General features: G+C 40.1%; 2 protein-coding genes across 4 annotated transcripts in view; one reads left to right on the top strand and one right to left on the bottom strand.

The window, feature by feature from the left end:
* CFAP43 (cilia and flagella associated protein 43) overlaps positions 1-14,355 on the top strand; it is a 60,415-nt gene extending 46,060 nt beyond the window's left edge. Inside the window, exons 29-39 of the mRNA XM_044431363.1 lie at positions 2,064-2,183; positions 2,264-2,371; positions 2,810-2,896; positions 3,709-3,797; positions 8,574-8,781; positions 9,230-9,342; positions 9,744-9,903; positions 10,621-10,785; positions 11,127-11,207; positions 13,241-13,394; positions 13,960-14,355. Coding sequence (XP_044287298.1) covers positions 2,064-2,183; positions 2,264-2,371; positions 2,810-2,896; positions 3,709-3,797; positions 8,574-8,781; positions 9,230-9,342; positions 9,744-9,903; positions 10,621-10,785; positions 11,127-11,207; positions 13,241-13,394; positions 13,960-14,135 — 1,461 coding nt within the window. The 3' untranslated portion in view covers positions 14,136-14,355. The remainder of the gene's footprint in view (positions 1-2,063; positions 2,184-2,263; positions 2,372-2,809; positions 2,897-3,708; positions 3,798-8,573; positions 8,782-9,229; positions 9,343-9,743; positions 9,904-10,620; positions 10,786-11,126; positions 11,208-13,240; positions 13,395-13,959) is intronic.
* A 514-nt stretch (positions 14,356-14,869) lies between these two features.
* On the bottom strand, positions 14,870-18,184 carry SFR1 (SWI5 dependent homologous recombination repair protein 1). 3 transcript variants are annotated; one of them, XM_044438210.1, is made up of 4 exons: positions 18,134-18,184; positions 16,936-17,051; positions 16,159-16,569; positions 14,870-15,370 (listed from the first exon to the last, which is right to left on the bottom strand). In XM_044438210.1, the coding sequence occupies exons 2-4, from the start codon at positions 17,029-17,031 to the stop codon at positions 15,179-15,181; spliced, it is 699 nt and encodes a 232-aa protein (XP_044294145.1). In that variant the 5' UTR covers positions 17,032-17,051; positions 18,134-18,184; the 3' UTR covers positions 14,870-15,178. The 3 variants fall into 3 exon arrangements, with proteins under 3 accessions (XP_044294145.1, XP_044294156.1, XP_044294134.1); XM_044438221.1 differs by lacking the exon at positions 18,134-18,184 and adding an exon at positions 17,938-18,117; XM_044438199.1 differs by lacking the exon at positions 18,134-18,184 and having other exon boundaries at positions 16,936-18,117.
* Between the last annotated feature and the right edge of the window lie 422 nt (positions 18,185-18,606).

Genomic DNA, 18,606 nt, shown 5'->3' with positions numbered 1-18,606 from the left:
TCCAACAAGCCTTGCCACCTGGATTTGGGCAAGTTGCACCCAGACAGGTGATTAGGCAAATGCAGTCACTTAAACAAGCCACTGGGGCTTATTTAGCACAAAGTGCTCATGTGAACTGTCCCACTATCAAGTTGCTTAAAAGTATAACATGTCATATTTATTTATACTTACTATTTAAGTGGAGAGAGAGGAACAGCTGGTTAACAACAACACAATATTATATGAACATGAATAATGCAATCTTTGGCTTTACTTCTAGGATGAACTTTGAAAAGGACTGTGTTGATAGTTATGGCTTCTTTATTTTCTATACCCAGAATTAGCCTTCTTGAGGTTGCTTCTTTATCTTCAATTTGGTATTATATTTTTCTCACATGCAAAGTCATGTTTTGCCCCAAATGGACAATTTGGATGAAAATGGCAGACTATTTTCAGTCAATTGGTATAAGCAAGAAACCTGGGATTGCTTCTCTTACATGTTTTAAGTAACAATATCATGAAACGGGCCTGGAGCTGAAGAGATCTGCAATAAAAATATATGGAACAGGTCATTAACAAACCAAGCTATGATTACATCAGCAACTGACATATTTAAGCTGGGCTTTTCCACCAAAGATAGGGAGAAAAAGCAGTATAGAGATACAATTAAATAAATCCATGTTTGCCCTTTCATGGCACTGTGTGTGCATGTATGTGTATTTGGACTCCAATATCCTGAGGGTGTTTTCATTTTTCCACTTGTTCCCAAGACTGCAGTGATTGGGAACATGGAACAGTACAAACCACCCCTTTTTAAGTGGTTCTATACAGGAGGTATTTATCATGAAGCTTTATTGAGATGACTTCTATTTTTGTTGCATAAGGAAAAGCATATCCTTTCCACATGTTGTCCTTCCAGTAGTTTACTTAGTCTGCCTTCCCATATGCTTTATTAAATAACCACAAGGTAGTGCTACAGTACAGCACAATTGCAAAAAGTGCTCTGTAATGTTCTTTGCTAAAAGGTGTGATAGGAAATAAAACTTTCCACAGTCTAAAATAAGCTGCAAAACTGGATGGGAAACACAGTGGAGGCCTGGAGGATGATGGCATCATGAAAAGGACCCACAAACTTCTGTGAGGGACCACAGTATACAATAGTGTGAGCCGCCCCGAGGCTTCGGCAAATGGGGCGGCATAGAAGTTTATTAAATAAATAAATAATATAAAATGAATTGGCAACTCTTCCCTCACCGTCTCTAAAAGGTAATGGGAGAAAAAGCTACAGTGAGCCAAAAGGACTTGTGATCACAGCAGGCTAAACCTAGTGGGTCCTCATCACCCCAAATGTCATTTGGATATTTTGTGCTACTTGGGTACTTGGATCACTTTTGGGGGAGCTGTCACTGATGGTGGCCTAGGAGAGTTTAGCAAGGAAGAAGGGGGTTTTACTCTCTTGCCGAACCACTCATTGCTCTTGATGGGGTAAGTCACACAACCATACTTAATGGGAACAGTAAACTACAACAGCAGATAGCTTGTCACATTTGCACAACATGACAACCCACCATGGCTTGTGTCATGTGAACCCAATCAATGTGTTGATTTTTTTTCACCAGTATGTTTTTCCTTGTTTATATGTTTCTCTTAAAATGTTCCGCTTTGTTGGCTAATTGTGTCCATTCTTTCCTAATGCTACCATTCCCTCCCCTTAGAAAAATTAGCTGCTAAAGGAATAAGATGAGCAGAGGTAAAAGGGAAGAAATGTGGCCATGTTCCTGCTATCATGTGTGTTTCATTATGATATTCTCAAGGTTTCTCTAGGTTTCTGTGAAAGCTTCAGAATTCTTTAAAATCGTATCATTTGCACATGGTTACTTTTGATATAATGAATGTAGTATAAAATTGGGTCCTGACTATTTAAACCTTATATTTTCAATCATGTTCTTGCAAGCATAATCTTCTAGAGTATTGTTTTTAAGAGAGGAGATTTAGATTTTAAAAGAAACTCAAACTAAAATTCCTTCAGCTTAATTCCTAACTATAAACTATACCTATAAAAACAGTATACCTTTCTTCCTTAGATTCTGGAAACTGAATTAAGAAAACTTCAAGCCTCTATCCAGGAAACTACACAGTCATTTGATGAAATTGTGAATAGGCTCTTTGAGAAAAAGGTCAAATGTGAAATGGTTGTGTACCAGGTGAGTTTAAACGTTTATTCATAAGCATTGCTTCCCTATAAACATACATCTGATTGTTTTCTTGTGAAACCTTTTCCTAGGAAGAACTCAAAATAACTAATCTTCTTTACTCACTGCTTTTGGATGAAGAACTTAGCACAAGAGAAGCTGGGCTCTATCACTACCTTAATAAAAAAAGAAAGCAAAAGGTAAAAGAATAATGTATGAAATTTTAAAAAGTAGTTGCATCTTATGGAACCTGCCATTTGGGATTAAAGTACTGTCCCCCTGCTGCAAATAATTTCCTCCTAAAATTGCTTTTCATTTGGAATGCCCACATTCCAGTGCCCAGATTTATAGTGGGCACTATAAAACACCCCTGTTGCAGTGAATGCCAGGGCTTTCTGCTTTCTATCTGTAGAAGCATACAACTTGGATTATCATCAATTTTGAAGAAAAAATGTTTTGATATCTTGAGTGACAGCTTCAGGACATGAAATAACTTAAATAGTTCCTGGAAAAAGGAATATACTCTATGCATCAGTTGCTCATTACATCCAGTTGTATTATGGTGGAATCTTTCACTTATTTCACTTGCCCTCATGCTTTACAAAAGCTGTCAACTATATGCACTTGTTTTGGTACAGGCATTGTCTAATGAAGCACTAAAGGCATCCAGAGCAGAAGTGGAAGCTTACAGAGAAGCTTATGACATTTTAATTGCTGAAGACAAAGTAAGAACATAAGGACCTGATCCAAATATCTGTTCAGTTGAAGGTGTCAAATTCAAGCGTTTGGTCTCTGTCAATCCTACTTTTATTTTCAAGTATTTCAACTAAATTATCAGTCACTTAAGTATGTTCTATTCCTATATGGAGACAGTGAATATTTTAGGAGTGGTAGTAGTGTCTCAGTACTACACTGTGAACATAATATTTTTAACCAGTTAGGTTTTTTTGTGTAAATGGAAGGTGGAACTATTTACCACTTAAATAGCTAGAGACCACGTGGTATTTTCACAGGATATTATTTTTTCCACCACCTCATTGCATACAATAAAGAGAATTGTTATTATTTATTTAGTACCGCCAATGTATTTCACAGGGCAAAAACCTTGTCCTTTAAAAAGTGGAATATGAGGTGAGTGGAATACATCTGTAATAAAAAGTCAAAATTATGCACCTACCCATATTTTTTAACTGACACATGGAGGTAGAAGGTAGGCTCTACAGTGACGACAATGTGAGGGTGACTACTTGGTCTTGCTTTATGGTACATTGTAAAGACAGCCTTGATTTTACAAATTCTGATTTCCAAAGATCTCCAAATTCTTTAATAACACTATATATTGTGTTAGAAAGCCTGTTTCCATACTATGGAATACTGTTGTGGCTGTGCAGTTGCATTCTATACTCTTTATATAAACCTACAGTGGGTGTTTTCTGAAGATCGGTCATCTTGCATGTCAGGACAGGATGGGCACATGCTAGTATTCTTATATTTTTTCCTGCTTAATATGGCGTTATGCTTTCCTTCTCACTGTTAGCTAATGGAGCGTGGCTTTAGAAAGGAATTTTCAGATTTTCCTACTCATCACATTGATCAACTATTCAAACTTTACAAACGTCGACCCAGGTAAGAGTCCACTGGTGGTCCCTATTGTTTTCTGGTTCATTCTGCATTAGGAAATAAAATGCTTTTCTACGGCTGACACAGTCTGATTAGGAGCATTGCAGCTAAGCAGCAACTAGGACAGGACAACCATATAAGAACCATTATTGTAAATGATTGGTTAACATTCATTGGTCAAACATGTAGGGTTGGATACAGACTTAGTCATGCTTTAGTCCCACTAAAATCAGTGGGATTTAAGTGAATCATGACTAACTTGTCCTGTTGATTTCAATGAGACCAAGGTGTGACTAACTTCAATGCTTGCCTGAACTACTGCATATTATACTCAATTCTGTGTGGTTTATCATACGTCTCAGTTGAGGAATCTGCACAAGTCCCAGCTTGGGAACCTCTGTAGACTTTGAGTTAAAGCACTAAAATGGCCCATATTGGAACTGGAACTTGGAAAATCCTGGGTGTTACAAGGCAGTGTGGCCAAGCCTGTCCATCACCTTCCATCAACACCATGACTTCACCCCATCTTTCTTTTCTTGCCTCCGTACTGGTGAACAAGCAATGAACTGGCTCAGGTGACCCTATTTTCCTTTTCTGGATGGTTTGTTGAGCATTATTCAAGTACATAATGCGAGCCACACATGCGCGCATGCGCGCATGCATGCACACACATTTGACTGGGTTTGATCTATGTATAATATGCCTTACCAGGAAAAAAGAAAAGAAAATACTCTTTAGATATAGGCATTATAGAATCATAGAATAGTAGACATCTGGTCCGTGGCCTGCTGCGTGCGGGATCAGGGCCGGCGGCATTCCTGGGCCACCATCGCGAAGAACAGCGAAAACAAAGTCAGGGACTGCAGCTTGGGAGACCTGCAGAAGGAGCTCGCTGAGCTGTATGGGAAGGGAGCTGTCCATCTTTTCAGCAGTGCCTGTACATCGGCACCCCGCAAGTTTATGTTTTGGCTTGAAATATTCTAAGGTTTATGAGTTTCATGTTTCTTGGTCTTGATACATTCTCTTTCCCCCTTCCTCATTGTCACCTTCTTGGTCCAAGCAATTCATGACAGTCTGCAATAGATCAGCATCTCCAATGCTCTGTCCCTTTGATAGTCTGTGTTCGTGCCTGTGATTCACGGCTTCAAGCTTCAGTAACATGCTATTATTCTCCCTGCAACCTGCTTGACCTCACAACACAATCCGAAGGCTCAGAATTCAGTTCCGCTTGTTCAGTGGGCTTTATTCTTAAATAAGTCACCCAGGACTGCAGCCCTAATTTTGCCAAAGGTATTTTCAGCGTAGCACAAAATGCTACGCTGCGTGGATTCCCAGCATAGAGATTAGATCCACAGATCAATGAAGCAAACATTCTGTAGGACGGAAGCAAGATTTGGAAGCCTGACTCAATACACCTGCATTCTTCCTTCATAGCCACTAACGATAGAAGAGTTTCCTGTATTGCTAAATGCACAAATGACAAGCTCCCTTGTTTAGCTTGGCTTTCTCCCACGTAATGATTATATTGGTGGTTCCTTGGAACTCTGCTGTTGATCCAGACGCCTGAGCAAACTAGTGGAATTGCACCCACACCCCTTTCAACCACATGGATCTGTGTACCAGCATGATATGCTGAGGCCCCTCCTCTGAAAAGAGCTCGCCACTTCCCCTCCCCACTGCAAGATTGTTTGGGCACGATCCCAGGCCTGCTGAGCTGGTTGCACGTTGGCCTCTGAACTTGCACCCAAGACATGGTGCAGAGTGGGCAGCAGAGGGGGCCCCCCATCACACCTCGTGCACGGAATTTCCTGCGGATTGCAGTTTGGGGCACCTCCATGAAGAGGAGAGGAGGGGAGGGCATGGAGGATGGGTCTCCCCCCCACTTCCCGATCAGGGTGCTCAGTCTGCCGGAGCCTCCAACCTCCACCCCGCCCGGCTTTCCTCCCAGCACCGCACAAGCACCCATGCCTGGATTTCAAAGCCCAGGCGGGAGGGGCGGTAGAAAAGGAGCCCCCCTGCCCCCACAGTGCCAGCCGAGCATCGCTGGCCTTCCCGACTCCCTGGGCACCTCTGCCGCTTTGAGGAGCTGCTTGTGGGCACTGCCACAAAATGTCCACTTGGGGGCTCTCCACGTTGGCCTCCACTTGTCCTCTCTCCGGCGCTGAGGATCGAGGTCCGGCTCACGGATTTCGCAGCCCCTGCTTCCTACCGTCTGGAAGGGCTGCGGGCATTTACTGCCATGGTGGGGACATCTGCAGGGAGAGTACAGGAGACTTCTCTGTAAAACTGGAAAAAAATATGGCAGTCATCTCAATTCACAAATATTTTCAAGAAAATAAAATTGGAGACACTTTGTTTATGTATGTATGTATGTATGTATGTATGTTTTATTCATTTATTTAAGCCATGGAGCCAACTGGGTGACTTTGGGCCAGTCATAGACTCTCAGCCCAACCTACCTCACAGGGTTGTTGTGGGGATAAGATGGAGGAAGAGATGTAAGCTGCCTTGAGCCCTTTGTAGGAAAAAGGCAGGAGATAGATAGATAGATAGATAGATAGATAGATAGATAGAGAGTTAGATGGGGCCAGAAGGCCATTGGGTCCAACCTCTTGCTCATTGTAGGACTCCCAGTTAAACCTTCCCTCCAGGATGGCTTTCCAGTTGCATCTTGCATGGCTCTAGTGTGGGACAGCCCACAAGCTCCCTAGGTAGTGGGTTCCATTGGTACCTAGTAAGCACACTGTAAGCAATAAAAATCAAAAATTATACTCAGCAAATTTATTTATTTAAAATTTCGTATATGCCATCTGATTATTATAAAATCTCAGGATGGTTTACATAAAAAGCCAGAAAATATAAATATATATTTATTTCATTTTATTTTATAGATACAGAAATAGAAATTCTGCAGTACCACTAGCCTTACAAAGCATCTTTGTTCTTCTCCACATAAGTAGATTAAATGTGGAATGAGAACACTCTGGCTCAAGGCCAAGTTCTGGCTGATGGCCTACAAGTTGTTTCCCTAGAGTTCACCCTTTATTCCTACAAGAAATGGTTTTCTCTCTAATCAGCAACTGACTGAAGAGCTTTTCCCTACTCCACAGTACGAAAAGAGTATTTTGTCACTGCTCATAGGGAAAAGTTCTTCCCTCTGATCAGCTTCTGATCAGTCATAATAAGAATTATGATTCATAATCAGAATCCAATTCACCACCCTGAATTGGAGGATGCTTTGTCTGGGGAGGAAGTTAGCAGTTGATTCAGTTCTGCTTCTTTCTGAAGCTTGTTAACTTAGGATTATAGAAGCTGTTCTGCTCATTTATGAGTAGAGGCTTGATAGTTGGGCTGCTATTTGAAAGTGTTGCTAAGTGATTCATTCCTGTTTGTTTCTGAGGTGAGTATACAGAAATCTTGTCCTGCCTATTTCTGCGCAGGCTGAAAATAAGGTACATTTTGGCCGCACCCTCTTTGCCTTTGGGCTCACCCACAGATGGAATGCAGCCCAATACCTTTCTCAGAATTAAATTCATCTCTCCAGCTGAAAGGGGTTCCCTGGCTCTGGTTTAAATGGAAATTAAAACTCATTGTCAAAATAATCATCATCCCCAGAGTTGTATAAAGTGCAGGCATGGCTAGCTATTTCCTTCTGCAGCAAGCATATGTGGAGACCAGGAAATGCTAGCATTCCCAAGAGTGATTACCCAGACAAAACCTAGGTTCAAGACCTGTTTACCTCACTTCCCATCAAAGCTCAGGGCATTTCTAAACATGTTTAACTTTTCAGCCCATCAGAGCCAGATCATGCTTTGCTTTGAGCAACCTTATTTAGTCACTGGGCTAATGTACATGCATGCCTATTATAATGTATGAGCTAAGAATTCATAAAACCAGCCACACCCATTTCTGTGAAGTCTGAGGCAGTGAAATAAACATTCTTGTTCATAAAAGATTGTGGAGCACAGAATATGGTGAACTTGCATCACCTTTGTTAGCAGATACCCTAAGTGAACAAAGCAACCAAAAGTAATAAACAAAACAGCTGTCAGCCATACAGAGAATGAGAAAGACGACTTCGCACATCAGTGCTTTTGCTGTTCTATCTGATGATTGCTGAAAACAGACTGTCAGACTAGATAGTCTAGAAACAGTAGCTACTGTTGGACTAGCAACGCTTCTATATGATCCAATAGGTTCCTATGTTTGTATACGGTGCTGATGACCTGTTAGATCCTGCACAGAACACTGAAGTGTTATGGTTGTAGCCCTAAGGGTTCACTGGATGGTAGTGCGGTGCTACCAGAGCTGCGTGGTATAGTGGTTAAGAGTGCAAGACTGGGACTCAAGGACTGTAAGCCAGACATAAACTCTTAGCCCAACACAGGTTAGTTTAGTTGTTGGTGGTGGTGCAACAGGAACAGAAAGATGTAAGCTGTTTTGAGCTTACTGTAAGAAACCAGTGGGTTATAAATCTAATAAATAAATAGTGAGGGCTGAGGACTTCAAGGTGGTCTTCAAAAGGACCAGAGACAGAACTAGGTAGGAATGTGGACTTTCCTACTGGTTGTTGCTCATAGATGTAACAAGAAAAGTAAAGCAAGTGTATGAATAAGACAGATGGTAACTGTTGACATACATACGTAAGGACAGCACAAAATAAATAGAAATGGAGAGTGATTCCAATATGTGCAGGCCTAAGAACATTAGACCTTGTCCTAATGCATGTGTAACAAGCAGCAGAAATACATAAACCATGTTTGTTGTGGTTCACAATGAAAGGGCTCTCAAGACAAAGATACATGCTGATGCCACTAACCCCTATGGTGATCGTCCAGGCTCCGCCAAAGCTCAGCAGGATGCTCTGACCCATTTAATGAAAAGCATTGACGAAATGGATGAGCCTGAAAACCGACCTGAGGGTCTTGACCTTGTCAGCTGGGAACGTTTCTGTGCAGCTAGACGAATCAAAGTAGAAAGTGAGCAACAGGTATGTCAAGTGATTTCCACTTTCCTTTAAACAAGTATTTGCATATTTGAAAATGTATTCTGAGAACTGAATACTAACCTGGTAAGAAATGTATACACACTGTGTGATCCACTAGACAAGTTGGTCACTAAGCAACCTTTTAGGACTTTAAATAGTTTTTAAAAGTTACTATTCAGAGGTATATGCATCAAACCACTAGTTCATTGCTACCACACTAACATAATTGAACAGCTTCCATAACTAGATAGATAAAATTAAAACAATTAATTAGCATGCCCTGCTTATGTAACGTCTGAAAGCTTCCTATGGTGTTGACAAACATTCAAAGATGTGCAAGAAACATGCAGTATTGCTAAAGAAACGAGGTCATAAATTTTACTGCAGAAAAAAGTTGAATTGCAACATTTGCAAGTGAACATGTTTTGAAAAAGCTATCCTATTTGTTTAGATAAAGCAAAAAGCACTGACACTAGCAGAGATGCAGACCTTCCTTCAGAAGAGGACTGAAGATGATGAGCAGCTACGGAAAGACATTGAGCATGTTTTTACTGAGCTCAATCTGTAAGTTTGTTTTTTAATATAGTGGTATTGTAGTATTATGGCATTAGCAAAATAAAGCTGCACTACAGATATCCACAGTTCATAGGGCACTCAAACTTCACATTGGGTTTAGAGTCCCTGTTCTTTATCCACAGGATATCTTTGCCATACATAATGCACAGCCCATCAAACCAAAATTTGCTCCACTGTTTGAGTATTCCAAATACATCCCCAGTAGCGTGATTGGCTTAGAATAAGAAAAATGTATCCCGCTTGCTCAGCAAAAGGTTTCAAAAGTTATTTGTAAGAATTGAAAACCCTCTACAATCACCTCCACTAGTATTCTTTATCTCCTTGCTTGTCATGCAGGAATTTAAAAAGTTTATCCATTACTAAAAATAATTCTTGTTTTCTGATTGTAGGCTTCGAGAGGAGAAGATGAGATTCCAGTTAGATTTGATGGTTCAGTTTCTCTTTAAGCAAGGGCAAGTGGAGCTAGAAGGTACCAACTTAATACCAGATTACACAGATGCTATTCTCATCAACCGGAGTATTATTGAAGAACTGAACAGTGTCATTCGGGTAACTAGTTTTCAGAACAAAACAAACAAACCACTGAAGATCTGCCATACCTGATTTTGTGCCCTTGAAGTTTCTAAAACCCCATTTCAGAAGCTTATTAGCATCCACGGCAGAGGGGGAAGATTGAGGATTGACGGTGATTGGTACCCTCCTGCTCCTCTCACTTTGCATTTTAGTTCATTTGGGAGGGCAGGAGGCTAGAGCACCATCTGAATACCTCATATTCTGGTGACCCCAATATCCTCACTCTCCCACCTCCAAATGCTACCTTCAACCCCTTTCCAGGTCAATTTTCCAGCCTTGAAGAGGCACCCAGCATGGTTCTTTCTGTGCCAGCTACAAGTGGCAGAGTATGGTTCCCCAGTTATGTTTCTGATCAATGACTGAAAGTATCCTGTGGCCCTCTTCATGGGGGTAGGATTGCTCTCCCCATTTCTTCAGACCTGAGATGGTAATTGGCATAGCTGTAGCCCTAGCTTCCAAATTAGACTTATGTTCATTTTTCTTTTTCTCATTGGGTTTCTATGAATAGGAAAGTAGCCGTAACTGTATATAAGGCCCACATATTCAATAAATGAATAAGCAAAGCACTTTCGGTAAAAGAAGTTACAATTTCCCAAATTTCTCTCATTACTTCTTAATTTTTTGACATCTGGTCCACCTTCTTTCAGAGATAATTTGTAAAACTATATGTTGAATTGATACTTCTCTTGCTAGGCTCAAGGAGAAAGGAAAGTTGCTAGCATGGTGGAAAGCAAAGACTTCCGTAAAGGAATCTTTCAACTGGAATGGGAACATAAAAAAATGCAGATGCAGGTGGAGGATCTGAATCAAAAGGCTCGAGATATTCAAAAACTGAATGTTACAAAAGATCACCAAATTGTAAGTTGCTATCCCACATGCTGACTTTACCAAATTATCAAATTGCACAGCACTGTGTCTAAGAAAATAATTTCCTTTCACACATTGAAATGCATGAAACATGCAAATTCATTGTCTGTAACTTTAATAAACAGTTCATTAATGTATTTATAGGATAAAAAGTCAGAAAATCTTGAACTGCCCTAAGATGTAGCCAACATGATATGCTATGTGAATGCAATCCCAATGCACCATGCAAGGTTATGCAGCAGGTTTCCATTTGTACCTGCCAACTCCACAGTTTAGGATCTAGAAGTATCAGCTATTAGCTTTATTTTGTTTCTCTGCTTTTAATTCCACAGTTCTTATCAGTAATAAATTATGATAGCCGAATCAATCACGAGGTCTCAATAATGGAAGGAACACTGAATTTTCTAGACAAGGTAAATGTCCTTGGGGGATATAACTGAACAAATGTGTGGAGCATCCTTTCAGTACTCCTGTCTTAGCTCAGAATGCCCTCGCTATCTTTAGTCTTGGCATGACTTCCTTCCAGTATAGATTTTGGTTGATGTCATTATTACATAAATCTAATCAGCTTTGTTCTCCATTGTTTTATCACAATATTGACAACTTTCGTTTCTCCTTCAAAAAGCACATGCAGGTTTGGATTAATAATCTTCAGTTCTGACCATACTTATTACAAATTAAACTGTAATATTTCACACCTGAATACAACTGGGAAACCACCCATGCCCACATCCCTGCCACCAACCACCATTGCTGAAACTATCAAAGGAAACAGAAGCAGAATACCTTCCTTTATATTGACTTTATTTACATTTATGTCCTGTCTTTCCTCAAAGCGACTCAAGGTGGTGGATATGCCTCCTAGAGTTCCCTGTCAGGCAGATGTGAAGGGCTTTGGACAACAGAAATTCAAGAGAGCTTAGCCATGAATGGACAACTTGCAGCCCTGCCAATGTTTGACCAACAGAGAGGGATGATGGGAGTTGTAGACCAAAACATCTGGCATCTCAGCTTGCCCACTCCTGGCCTAAACCATACCTCAAAGAGAGTGCTGCTGACATTCCAAAACATTTTCATCATTAGAACAGAGTTCCACAGACGTGAGGCATTGTGCAGACTAATGAGGGAGATGAAGAGAAGGAATAGCTAGGAGAGGCTGTGCTATATAAGGAGGAGATTGATAAGAGACAGGGTGGGTAGATGGAAGATCATTGAGCTCCCTGAAAATCTAAATAAATTGTACAATAAATCATTGAGAAGCATACTGTTCTGCTATGTATATATGTAACGAAATGTATTCTATTCTGTGAAACAAAATTATTTTTCATAAACCACCTTGGGAGGGCTTCAGTGGAAAACTAGCATATACATATTTTTAATAACAAAATTCAGGGTTGAATAGTTCTATTTCAAACTGTTCACTGAAATCAAGTCAATAGGCAACTTTATAGATGTTTAGACAGAAAGGGAACTGCTGAGAGTAATAGGATTTTTTCCTACCTAAACATGCATAGCACTGCACCCTTACCTTAAATCTCACTGATTTCAGTGAGTCCATTCTAAGTATAAGGGACTGTGGGTGGCGCAGTGGTTTAAACTGCTGAGCTGCTGGGCTGGTTGATTGAAGGGTCGAAGTTCAAATCCGCAGGACGGGGTGAGCTCCCATGTTTTGTCCCAGCTCCTGCCAACCTTGCTGTTCAAAAGCATATGAATGCAAGTAAATAGGTACCACTTTGGTGGGAAGGTAACAGTGTTCTGTGCACCTCAGTGTTTAGCCATGCTGGCCACATGACCATGGAAACTGTCTGCGGATGAACGCTGTCTCCCTCGGCTAGGAAAGAGAGATGAGCACCATCCCCAAGCGTCAGACATGACTGGACTTTAATGTCATGGGGAAACCGTTACCTTTTTTATTCTAAGTATGGATGATCCTGAATTCGGTTTTCTCATCTTCCCCTAGATGTATTCTTTCACTTCTCCATGTTTTGCACCCTTGGCTTTCCATCTTGAATTTGAAAATTCAGAAAGCAGACAAGTTTTTATGGGTTTCATTTAATTTTATTTTCAAGCTATTACTATTTGACTTGCGCTTTAATGATAGCATTATTGTTGCTGTTTCATTTGATTTATTAATGTAATTTATATTGAACTCTCATCTGAGGGGAAAGCAGTAAAAGGGGATTAAAATAATGAATTCAGCACTCATCAGAACCTTCACCTTTTAAAGAATCTTTAACTTCTCTCTACAGACTATAAAACTTTTTCTCTGAATGCTATTAAACACTTTATGACAATTTTTATAGGAAAGAAACTCTGCAAAAAAAATTACCTGAAACAGCAAAACCTAATGAAAGCAACCATACCTAGAAAATAAAACTTGCTTTAGCAACTTTTCACTCAACACTTTTCCAGCAAGTCATTATTTATGTTATTCTGCAATGGCCAGGTTCATAAGAAAAATATGCAACAGCGGGAAAAAGTCATCAAAGAGTTGGAAAAGCAGATAAGTCTGAAAGACCTCGCAAACCAGAAGCTCAGTAAGGAATTACAAGAAATGCTTGTTGCTGTGTCAGAAAGACGACACATACATGACGCCACTGGTAAGTCGTATCACTGGTCCTTTCATATTTTATAACACAAAGATTAGTTCTCTGTGTTATTTTATAACACAAAGATTAGTTTCTTGCACTGCCAGTTATGCTCACACCATCATACATAGTTAAGTATGCTTTCCGCACCATCTTAGTATCAAGAAAAGTAATACGGGAACCAGCAGTTACTTTATGCCTACTACTGATTGCAGTAACACTGAACAACTGGGTACATATATCTTACTTTTAATTCTGTAGTTATCTTTAGTTTCCATTGCCAATTCCACGAGCGACGTAGTGGCAGATTATTATTGATTACTGCACCAGTCAATGAAGACATTCATCAAAGTGGGTAGAAAAACCAATCAGGATACTAAGTATTTTATTCACCTGTACGATAATTTGCATGGTATCAATAATTCATATGACTAATAGCAACATGGCTACTGTTGTAACACAGCTATTCCCATAATGCTCTTGGTAACACCGGAAAGAACATTGTAAGAGGCAGGGGGTGGGGGCTTGCAAACTGCAATCCAATATAATGTGATACAATCTAGACTTTTTTCAACAGATTCAGAGCTGCTTAATCAAAAGATGGCTAAAGAGCACTATGAGGATATTTTGCAACGACAGCAGCTTGTGGATCTTGCAAAAGCACAGGCCCAGGAGTTGACCATTCTTCAAGCTGAAGTGGAGAGGCTGAGAATGAGAACATTCCCTGCTTTCTTCGATGTACAGGAGTTTTAACAATGTGATGCTGTCATAACTAGAAGAAATACACATTCTTGTGGAGTTAAAGAGTCTACAAGACAATGGGGATTTTCTTTCCCTTTTAAATCAAAATACTTTACTACACTAAGGTAGCTTGATAGATGTGGCTTTATAACCCATTCTGACCCCCAGAAAACTATTATTCACTACATATTTTACAATGCAATGAATTTAGGAGTGTAATACATTGTGCTTGTCATGGTGAAATCTTTTGAGCTGGAATATTCAAGCTCCAAGGAACAAAGATGCCAACTGGAACTAAAATATCACAGAGACCTCAGGAACAGAAATAGTTTTCTGGGACTGGCTGATGACAAGACAGAAAAGGACTTAAATAGGTAGTGGAATGAAAAATGAACTTGATGTTATACAATAGGCGACATCTCATCTTCTGATGTTCCCTCTTTCTGGGATCATTCTCTTGGGCAGCATATGGTATGCTCAATCCTAAACATACTGAGTCAGTGTCATTGCATAATAAGGTTTTGTGAATAATTATTTTAGGAATGATATTTGCCTTAAACAGTTGAATCCATATTAGCCATTCCCATCTATCAAAAGTTGAGCAGAACAGAAAGTTGTATTAACCCATAAAATGTTGAATTATATAGTATCTACATGTACTTTCAGATGTGTGTTTTAAATGTGTGTGTACAGGAAAGGAAAAGTACATCTGGAACTACATCAATCTTATACCTGTATGCTTAAGATTTACTGGTTCAAAGATTAATTCCTTTATTAGAAGAATAAAATTTGCATATTCATAGACTAAAAGCAAAAGCAGTTTCATTTGTTACAACCTGTAGGGATCCACACAGACCTAGTTACCACAAACACCAGGAAATGCAAAACAATGTAGCCCACTGTCCTTTTCCATTATTTTAAAGAACAATTTTGCCATACAAGTCAGCAAAAGGGTTATTTCCACCCCTAAATTATTTTTTTCCCGCAAGAATTACATGGTTTTTACAGACTGATGATGCAGTTCAAAAGCCAGATGTGTTTTTAAAACACTTGTATCATGCATCTGTAAAGTCTTCTTCTGTTCTAATATAATGTAAAAGTTTGTCATCTAGTCCAAAATTATCTATCAGTTGAGTAAGGCGTAATTTTTTGTTATCTGTGGATAAGGCTGATTGTAGCTCATACAGCAATGCTTGGGAACTTCTTCGCCATTTTGATATCAGGGACTGCAACTCTGTTGGGTTATTCTGGAAGAGAAAAGACAGAAAAACTAGAGGTGTGTGTAATACAGCTAAAATATGTGACATATATGCAAGTCACGGGCACTTGTAGAAAACAGAAAATCCAATGATTTATCTAGCACCCAAAAAAATCCATTGTAGTTTTCAGTAGTTCCTGTTCTGCCTACACCAAGTTTGCAATGCACTTGTATTTGAAAACATCACGCACCTAACATCTCTTAAGATAAATATTATTAGAATATTTAGATAGTAATTGGGATTTACTTATCATTGAATGTAAAAAAAGTCTTACTTTGATATTCAGTATTGGTAGGAACTGGCCATTACCTAACTTTGGCAGCAATTGTTTGAAAAACTATTTCCTATTTACATGGAACCATCAATCTATATAGATTTTTAATGTAAAAGATCACAAGGAAGGGGCGAAAGAACACACAAGTGCAACATTTTCAAATAATTCAGTTATTTTACAACTACATATAGACAGCAGATAGTACTTCAGTTATTTTTAAGAAATGGACCCAGATACCATGTTTGTGGGGGGACTGGTGCCTAGTTTCCATGACTGGGATCTGCCCTCTATTTTGGGCTGTGCTTCACACTGCCAAACAGGACTAGTACTTTGGATGATGTGGTACTTCACTCAGCTGTAGTATAAGGGCGATACAGCAAGGAGAATTGTACCCTGCAGCATTTTCTTGTCTCTAAAAATATCTTAGTAAACATCCCAACAAAACATTTCTTTATAACACACTTAATTCAAAAATGAGAATTTCAGTGTTGTGTTTTCTTACCTTTGATCTGTACATCTTTACTAGTTTAAGTCTTCGAAGAAGATCTTCCTTTTCCTGAATCTGCTTTACTAAAGTCATTTTTTCCTCCAATAGTTTCCTTTGCCTGCAATCTGTTTCTAACAACATTTCTGAAGAATTCTGTGTTGTTTTATTACATTCACTATATTCAAATGTACAGGGCTCTTTCTCAGGTATAGCACTATTCAAACACATGGTTCCATCACTAACTTTTTCCAAGTGTTTCCCCTCATCTTGTAATGTGGAATATGGTTCTCCTTTAGGCAAAGTCCTGTGTTCACAATCACTGGAGCTATTGTCTTCCTCTATTTTGAGACGCTTTGGTACCATAAAAATTGGATTAAAGGACCGTCTTGCTTTCTTTAAGCGTTCTCGAAGACTTGCACTCATTTGCTATAATCAAAACAACAAGGTAACATTAAAGGATTCCCGCAGCTATTTTTCATAATAAACAGATCGTGTTCATTGGAGCAATAAAGCAACTTATCTGCTGACATGAAACATATTTAAAATGTTGTCTATCCAAATTCAGAATATAGACATTTATATAGGTAAGGCCCCTCACCACAAATGTGATTTATTTTTCATACATACTAGGAAGCCAGATCCTTTCTTCACTGGGGAAAAGTTCTGGGCCAAAACTAACAGTTGCTAATCTTTTTTTACAATATTTGTTGATCTCTACAAGGGTTAGGTAATTTTACAAAGTCTCAGTGTAGAAACAGCTAAAATGAGTAGCAATAGGCATGAGCTACACACCTGTTTTCCTGATGAGCTGCTACTGCTTTTAGTAGACATCTCACAGTTCTCTGGAGTGGAGCATAATGAGGCAGATTTGTTTACAGGTATTTCCATTTTGAGAATGGACTAATTTGCTGGAATTAGAAAATGAGAATCTTTTAACCAGACAGCCTCTATTTGACTAATATTTTCATATGCTCTGTTTAGAGCTCCAGACAGCCTACCTCTTGACCAAAATTGGGAAGTCAGGTGTTGACAGACCTCATAAGCAATTTGAGACATAATAGCTAGCAAATTTGACTACCCTTACCAAAAATGCAAGCTGGTATTGCAAACTGTGTGTAATACACACTAGTTTTACAACTTACTGCATGCAAACATAATGTATAGCCCTATTTATAAATTGCAAGTGAAAAACCATTCGTATTATTAGTTTTAGATAAAACATCCTTGTGGATTGTGTTGCTGGAGCTAGGGTCTGTCACTTTGATAATCAGGCATATGTACAAGAAACACCTCAAGGGGGAGTCAACCTATTTCAGTCATCCCACAACTTGTTCTCCAAATGTTTTGGCCACATCAGCCAGGCAGCATAGCCAACGGCCTGGGAGAGGATTCACAACATGGCTGATACGAATGTATGTATTTAAAATTTTTCTATACCATGATTCAGTAAAAGTCCCATGATAGTTTACAAAAAGGAATACAGTCCTCAATAGGATGAAAAGACAAGAGCAATACTAATGGTCACTAAATGCTTTTCTGGTGGGCATAGTGAACACCTGGGGGGAACCATACTAGCACAGCTACATAACGACAGCTGAAGGATAAGCAGAACATTTTTCATCTTCTAGGTACTGTTGGATTAGGGTTTCTCATCAGATCCAACCGGTAGAGACAACAGCGAGGAATGATGTGGAAAGTTGCCCACTCCCGCTATATAAAGGCAGCCGTTGAATTCCCGCCCGCTGAAGGAGAACAGCTGCCTCCTGTAATTTAGTCAAGCTTTCCTAATCTGACCAATGTTTTCGCTGGAGTGGATACACCGTCCAACCGCTGCGATTCCTCCTACGCTGTTTTGCCAGCCCTATTAACCATAACACCACAAATCCCAACGCCGGTGGTGGCGGGACTGGAGCGCCTTCTCGGGGAGCCGGCCAGAGCCACAACTCGACCAGTCCAGAGCGCCGTCCTGCTCACTCCCGTCCGCCGTTACCTCCGCAGCGAAACGACCAAGCGCCGGCCTCTTCCCGCGGGCTCCGCTCTGCGCCTGCGCGGCGGGAAGGGGCGGGGTCGGGAGCGAGCGAGGGCGGGGCAGAAACCGCCTAGCGGCGACGAGGGGCTGTGCTAGGTTCAGCCCTAGTGACGTATGGACGTAAAGGGAGCCTTCTTAAGGGCGCCGCTATAGCCATGGCGTTGCATTACTGGACGTGGGTGGCCTCCTCAGAAGCCCCCGGGCTTTTTCCCAAGGGTTGGGTTTCTGGCTTCAGAAACAAATCCTGCGCATGTTAAGCTAGAAAAAGCACAAATCTTAATATTAGACAGATGGAATTGGCACTAGAATGATTGAGGAGCGGGGAACATGTGAAGTTTCTCCGCCTAGCAGCTTTCCTAAGACGCTTGTCATTCCAAAGTTCAGCTCAAACCTATTTCAAGGCAAGAACTTGCAAATAGTCTCCCCAAATCGTG

The sequence above is a fragment of the Varanus komodoensis genome, unplaced genomic scaffold (genome assembly GCF_004798865.1).
Source record: "Varanus komodoensis strain SLA01 unplaced genomic scaffold, ASM479886v1 scaffold1, whole genome shotgun sequence".
Taxonomy (NCBI): domain Eukaryota; kingdom Metazoa; phylum Chordata; class Lepidosauria; order Squamata; family Varanidae; genus Varanus; species Varanus komodoensis.
Note: the sequence above shows the minus strand (reverse complement) of the source record. Positions and strands in the feature narration are given on the sequence as shown.